This window comes from Clarias gariepinus, chromosome 25, assembly GCF_024256425.1.
Source record: "Clarias gariepinus isolate MV-2021 ecotype Netherlands chromosome 25, CGAR_prim_01v2, whole genome shotgun sequence".
NCBI lineage: Eukaryota > Metazoa > Chordata > Actinopteri > Siluriformes > Clariidae > Clarias > Clarias gariepinus.
In genome coordinates, this window is record NC_071124.1 from 22,451,044 (window position 1) to 22,457,944 (window position 6,901).

Genomic DNA, 6,901 nt, shown 5'->3' on the forward strand with positions numbered 1-6,901 from the left:
ATAAAACATTAATGATCAGAGAAAAGCGTTTTTTCTCCGCTGTGCTGATTTATCAATGGGGTTAGCAGTGGGCGTGGCCAAGCCGCAGTGACTGACGTCAGTAAACGGCGTCCAATAGCAGCGCGGTGTATGCAAATATATCAGTCCGCGGACCAATCAGCGTGTTTGTGGGCGGAGTCTCCGCGAGGCCGAGTTCCTGCAGTGCGAGCGCTGAGCTGAGACAGAATCAGATGATCTGCGGAGCTTCAGAGCGACAGAGACAGAGAGAGAGAGACAGAGAGAGACAGAGAGAGAGAGAGAGAGACTCAGTCCGGACTCTTATTCTCTAAAACACAAGAGCAAAAACTACAGTCCACAACCCGAGCGCAGGGATTTACCTTTGAACGAGTGTTTTTTCTGGATGTGAGAAGTTTAAAAGTCTGTTTCTGAGAAGTGTGTGTGTGTGTTGTCTTCGAGAAGTTTCTGTGATGTGATTTGCGAGGGTGATGATGAAGGTGACGTTGATGAAGATGAGGTTGGATTATTTTCCGGATTCGTCCAGCATCATGATGTGATCTGGTGTCATGTGATGTGCGTGTCCTGGACAAGCTGAGACACAGAGACAGAAGAGACAGAGACAGAAGTGTGAAAGTGTCCTTGATGGAGCGCCTGGTGTCCATCTGGCTGCAGCTGGAGCTCTGGGCCATGGCTGTGCTCTTAACCAGAGGTGAGGAGAACACAAGCACATCAAAAAGAAAGAATTCACTTTAATCTTTTTTCAAAGCCTTTGTTGTTTCCTGCATGTGTAGAAAGGTGGGAAACAGGGTGATCGCTTCGGTGTGCTTCCAACAACATGCTTCAGTTTAGGTTAAAAATAATCAAGAGAAACATTGCATTTATTATGAAAGTATATATCAGTAAAGTTCGGAGTATATAGGTTATTAGTTTCACATTAGATTTATGCATGCACGGAGGAGTAAAGCTTCTCCTTGAAACATACTGTATGTTACAGAAAATGTATCCGTATGAATAAACAGTTCATTGCAAGCTATATATTATTTAAAAATTATATTAATTGCTCTGTATAATGGCACAACAGTCACGTTTCATTGTCATCTTTTCTGTATAATAATATATGTATACGGTCCCAGTCAAAAGTTTGGATTTATTTCCTACATTCTAAAACCATACTATATTTTTATAAAACTCTGAAGTAACACATATGGTATTAGGTAATTAAGCAACAATGACATGAGTTGAAGACACAAAAGTCAGCTTCTGGAACGGTTCGTGCAATAACAGTATTGTGTCAAGTGCATTTGCAAAACCCATCAGTCACCATGATGAAACTGTCTCTCATGAAGACCTTCCCAGGAAAGCAAGACCAAAACTTACCTCTGCTCAGAAATCACCAATTAACAACCAGCACCTCAGATTAGAGCCGTTATGAAGCAGAGCAGAAGTAGCAGATAAACATCTCAACATCAACTGTTTAAAGGAGATTATTGTTACAAGCCTTCAGCCTTGTTTTGCAGCGTAGAAAGATATAAAAATCAGGAACGGACAAGGAGTTATAAGGGGTGTCCAAACTTTTGACTGGTAGTGGTAGTGTGTATGGTCTTCATCATGGTGCTTGATGGGTTTTGAAAACGCACTTGACAATGCCGTTCTTGCAAAAACCAGTTCAGAACAGCTGACCTTCCTTTTTTTAAATAACAATTGACTGATCATGTTGTTAATTATTTACTTAAGTCTGTTATTTCATAAGTTTTGAAGAAATATCCAGTATTGTTCTCGATTGTAGAACATTAATCACAAAACCAAAAACACTGAATTTGAAGGTGTGTCCAAACTTTTGACTGGTACTGTATATGTTTTACTCACCCCCAGGAAAACGCTCCAGCACACTCAGTAAAACCTATCAGCTGTTTTACTTATAAACCTGCGCGCATCTGTATCTAACACTACTGATTACTTTCAAGCTAAGAGTTTTCACACCAAAAATTGACTCTGTTTATTTTATTACTCTTTAGTTCTCTTTATAGAAGTTTCCTTAATGTAGAAATATTCTCAGAGGCATATTTGCGTATGGCATTTTTATGTACGTGGCAAAATTTTACTGTGAGTAAAACAGCTGTTAGGTTTTACTGAGAGTGCTGGAGTTCTTCTGGGAGCTTTTTCACACTCGCTCCTTTCTTATACGATTTTCATGCCAAACCCAGGAGCCTACATAAGTTTTTTTTTATTATTATTATTTCTATTGTTTCCATTTGTTTATCGTGTAATTATGTTGCTGTATTTACAGGCATGCAAATATTCTACATTTGAGATTTTGCCATATTCTTCTGTAATGTTATTTATTTATTAAGGTCATTTATTTTAGGTATGTTATATAAAAATAGTGTATGGTTTTGTACATAATAATGCAAAAATAATGAACATCTATAACAAAATGTGTACTGAAGATAATACGGTGCTAAACGATATGCTATGGTACATAAAGTTTTCACATTGAGGTTGAATAAAAGTGATAATAAGTGGGCCGAGCTGTAAATAATGGCACGTTAACACATAACTAGGTGAAAATGAAAATGGAAAAAACGTGTTAGCCTGAGGGTAGCAAAGTCCCCAAAGAAGTGAAGGTGTGTGGCTTGAGAAGGGAGAAGAAACTTTTTTTTATTATGGTGAGGTGAAAATAAAGGACCAGTGAAAAAAAAAATCACATGAGGATGTATACAGGTAAAAAATGTAGAAAATCATGCACAAAAACACACACACACACAGACACATGCTTACTTAGTGTGAAAACAGAATATGTAAAACCAGGTGTGTAAATACATTCAGCTCATTTTGCCCTGAGGCTGACGAGGTCAAATAAAAGTGAACGTGTGAGAGGAAATGTAAAAATCGCACGTAAAGCTACAAGCACGTCCCGTATAAAACGGATATACTAGGCATGGAACATGGCGAGTGAAGCGTCTAAATCAAGTTTAGGTCAAATTAAGGTGAAAGGGAACCAGTCAAAGGGACCAGCTTGTGAGCATGCCTAGAAACGAAGCTTTATACTGAGCAGTATAAACAAATATGGTAAAATCTGGTAGAAATCATACTCTTATTTATCATCTTTTCCTTTTCTAGGAGAGATCCGCTGTTATTGTGACTCGCCCCACTGTGTGGCTACGGGTTACATGTGCAAGTCGGAGCTTAACGCCTGCTTTACGCGCATCTTGGATCCCCAAAGCTCCAAATCTCCACTCTCGCACGGCTGCTACGACCCCGTGCTGAACGCAGGGAGCGCGTGCCGAGCCGAGGCTACCCAGGATGCCATGCGCGGCCCTGTCACGCTCGAGTGCTGTCATGAGGATATGTGCAATTACAGAGGTCCGCAGGATCTTAGCTACGGCCGGGGAGAGAGCCTGGGTAAGGGCACGCTTATCACACCTGGGTCTGAAGACCAGGTTGCTTTAATAGCAGCCTGCAGATCCTATTGTCTGTATTGTTGGGTCAGGGGTTCCTCCTCTTCCTTTTTACAATACAACATAGATTCTTTATGCGGTTCAGGTCAGACGAGGCCGGCCAATCAAGCTCAGTAATATCATCAGCAAACCAGTTAGTGGTAGTTTTGGCACCATGGGCAGGTCCTCATCAGGAAAATGAATGCGGTATCTCCTAAAAGCTAGTGCTGCACAATTCGTGGTGTTTCCTGTTTATCATCTATGGAAGGAGTCTCCAGTGTCAGCGTTTTTGTAACAGTCAGAGGACACACTGTTGAGAGAGTAACAGAGTAAAGAGAGAGTTTTTTGTCAATACAGTTCAAATCAGGTTGATTTGTAAACAGCCTCAAGGCAGCTTTACCGAAATAAAATTCTGGATATAAGAAAAAACTTTCAGTTTGTCCCTAATGAACAAGCCAGAGATGACATAAGGGGGAACCCTTAAGAGGAACGAGACTCAAAAGAGAACTCATCCTCATCTGTGTGATACCAGACAGCAGGACCATAATTAAATCCCTTCTATAACTGAATGCTGTAGGGTCAAAAGTGCAACAGAAAAGGCTTTTGAACTAACATGAAGTCAAACATAGTCATTAAGTGGAACCATAGTCAGTTATCATCGTTTTTATCATGTAGGGAGTGGTGTCCGTCTGACGGGAACTCCAACCAGAAGTAGGGCATCAGGATGAATCAGGCAGGTCCTGAGGACGGAAGGGTTTTGTCAGGATCACTGGTTGATGTTCCACAATGTTAAATGAAACTAAAGGGAAACTAAAAATACTTTGTGTTACACTTTACAATTTAAGTAAACATTTATTATTAAATGATCCGTTCACTAAAACCATCCTATGTTCTTTCTCACAGATCATCGGAGTCGTACTCAGGCTGAAGGCGGCCGCCAGATAATCGCCCGCGTGCAGGAAATCCCCTCGGCCAAGGAAGTGTGGTTCCGCGCCGCCGTCATCGCCGTACCGATTGCCGGCGGCCTCGTGCTCGTCCTCCTCATCACGCTGGCTCTGCGGATGCTCCGCAGCGAGAACCAGCGCCTGAGGCAGCAGCGACGCGAGATGCTCTCTCGCCTCCACTACGGCTTCCACGGCCAACATCTGGCCAAAAGCCGCAGCGCCAAACTCGACCTGGAGTGCATGATGCCTCTGGGAGGACACGAGAGCTGCTGTCTGACCTGCGATAAAATCAGACAATCCGATCCGAGCAGCCAGAGACTCTTATCGCTGGTGCACTGGGGACGTCACGGCCCGAGAGGCAAGTTGGAGTTGGTCTGAACTCTATCGGCAAAGCGTCATCGTCGCGGCGGCTGCTGCTGCTGTAGAAGCACTTTACTTGAATCTGGCACAAGAGACCTTTAAAAAAAAGTGGACCTCTTTCTAATAACCGAAGGAAAACAAAAACGAAAATGAGACGCGTGTCCAAGATTTGCACTTTTGTATAGAGAAGAAGAAGAAAAAAATGGACGGCTTATATGCTTCCTAAGTGTACAGATTTGTCCGTGTAAATAATACATGACACAAAATCAGTCTGATGTGTCTTGTCTTCTTTTTTTGTTTTCCTGTGCTAATAATACAAGTTCTAACAGCTTTCATAGAAATTCCTCAACACGACCATGTTCCTACAGTGGGTCGCCAAACAACTCGAAACTTCCAATAAGAAAGGTTCAAGATATAAATAATTATTTAAACAGCTGTAATTTGTAACGTTTTATATGATTCCTAGTTTAAAAAGTCACTCTTGTTGTAGCAAGTTGATGGTTCGGTTTGACGGTTTTATCTAAAAAAAAAATGTGTTTAAAGATAATGAATGGGAAAGAACCTTACAGAAGCAGGCCTGTGAAAAACAAAGTAGGCGTCGCCTCGTCCGCTCTGTAATTATCGTATGCTATTATCCTTCACAACAAGATTTTACGAGAAAAGATGAACGGCGGTATAACGGATGGTGACCGTCAGAGAGGAAGGCGGCCATGTTCTTTTCACCTAGAGTGCTTGGTAACGATAAACCTCTTTCTGTCTGCACCGAGAGAGCGAGAGAGATGGATGCAGTCGTTAAAATACAGTAAATTGTTTCGCTCGGTAGTTAAAGGTAGGAACGTGAAGTTGTTGCCTGGAGCGATCTCGTAAATTTAATGTCTTGTTGCTGAAACTCAAAACACTTATCATGGGAACGTTTTCTCTAGGACAGCTCATGATGTTACATCACAGTGTGGAATGTTTATACACAGTCCTGAATCTGTAAACTTGGAAAAAAAACATATTGTTACAAATAAAAAAATCTATTTATGAAATGCAATGTGCGTATTACAGTGACTTACCATTATGACTTGGGGTACTGCTGCGAACAAGCACATGCATTTCTCTAAATTATTTAGCTAAACGTATCCCATGGAGGAAAGGTGACCTAGTAACTAGACCTTGTTCGGTCTGAGCAGTGATGTCATAAAAAGTCAGTGGCTGAGCAGTGTGTATGCTTTGTGTTTTCGGTTCAAAATAGTTGTTTGATCTGTTCAGGGTTTGTCGCACTAGTCAAAACATCGCAACAGAGCTACTGCGAAACAAAACATCATCGTACAGCCACTGCAAAACAAGACGTCACTGTAGAGCCACTGCGAAACAAAACATTTCTAGAGCTAGTACAAAACAAAACATCATCGTAGAGCATCAACAAAACATTATCATGATATGAACATCTGTAATTATTATGTTTAATATAATCGCTAGTTTAAAAAGGCATGTTGATTTGGCTTGATGGTTTTATCTAAAAAAAAAAAAGGAAAACTTAAATACAACAAAATAGTTTAAAGATAACGAATAAGAAGAATTAATAAACGAAGAAAAATGACATCGAAGAGCTACTACAAAACAAAACATTACCGTAGAACTTTTATACAAAACAAAACATCCAAATAGAGCTGAGTTACCGCGAAACAAAACATCATCGTAGAGCTATTACAAATCAAAGCATCGTCATAGAATTACTACAAAACATCACTGTAGAGCTACTGCGAAAGAAAACATCATTATAAAACTATTATGAAACAAAACATCAACGTAGTGCTAATACAATACAAAACATTATCTAGAGTTATTACAAAACAAAACATATTATCAAACAAAATGTCACTGTAGAGCTTCTACGAATTAAAACATCATCATAGCTAATTGTTGCCACCATGCATTGATTTAAGTGTCTATATTATTATGATTATTAATGTAATAATTCACTCATATTTATTCCTCTATGTTTTTTTGAACATTTAAGTCGATTTGCAGAATTTACCTTTAAAAAACCTGACTCAAGATAATAAAGATTACATTAATCAAGCCAGGAAGCGTTAGTGTCACAGATGGCGCGGCTGAACATCTGTAAATCTTGGCCCGTGCTGCCCGTCTGAAATCTTCTCCTGATGTGATGTGGGT

General features: G+C 40.3%; 1 protein-coding gene across 1 annotated transcript; it reads left to right on the forward strand.

Annotated features, from left to right (window-relative positions):
* The first annotated feature begins 277 nt into the window (after positions 1-277).
* On the forward strand, positions 278-5,007 carry bambib (BMP and activin membrane-bound inhibitor homolog (Xenopus laevis) b). The gene is made up of 3 exons (XM_053486810.1): positions 278-706; positions 3,118-3,399; positions 4,338-5,007. Exons 1-3 carry the CDS (start codon positions 640-642, stop codon positions 4,754-4,756), a joined length of 768 nt encoding a protein of 255 aa, XP_053342785.1. The 5' UTR covers positions 278-639; the 3' UTR covers positions 4,757-5,007.
* The last annotated feature ends 1,894 nt before the right edge of the window (positions 5,008-6,901 follow it).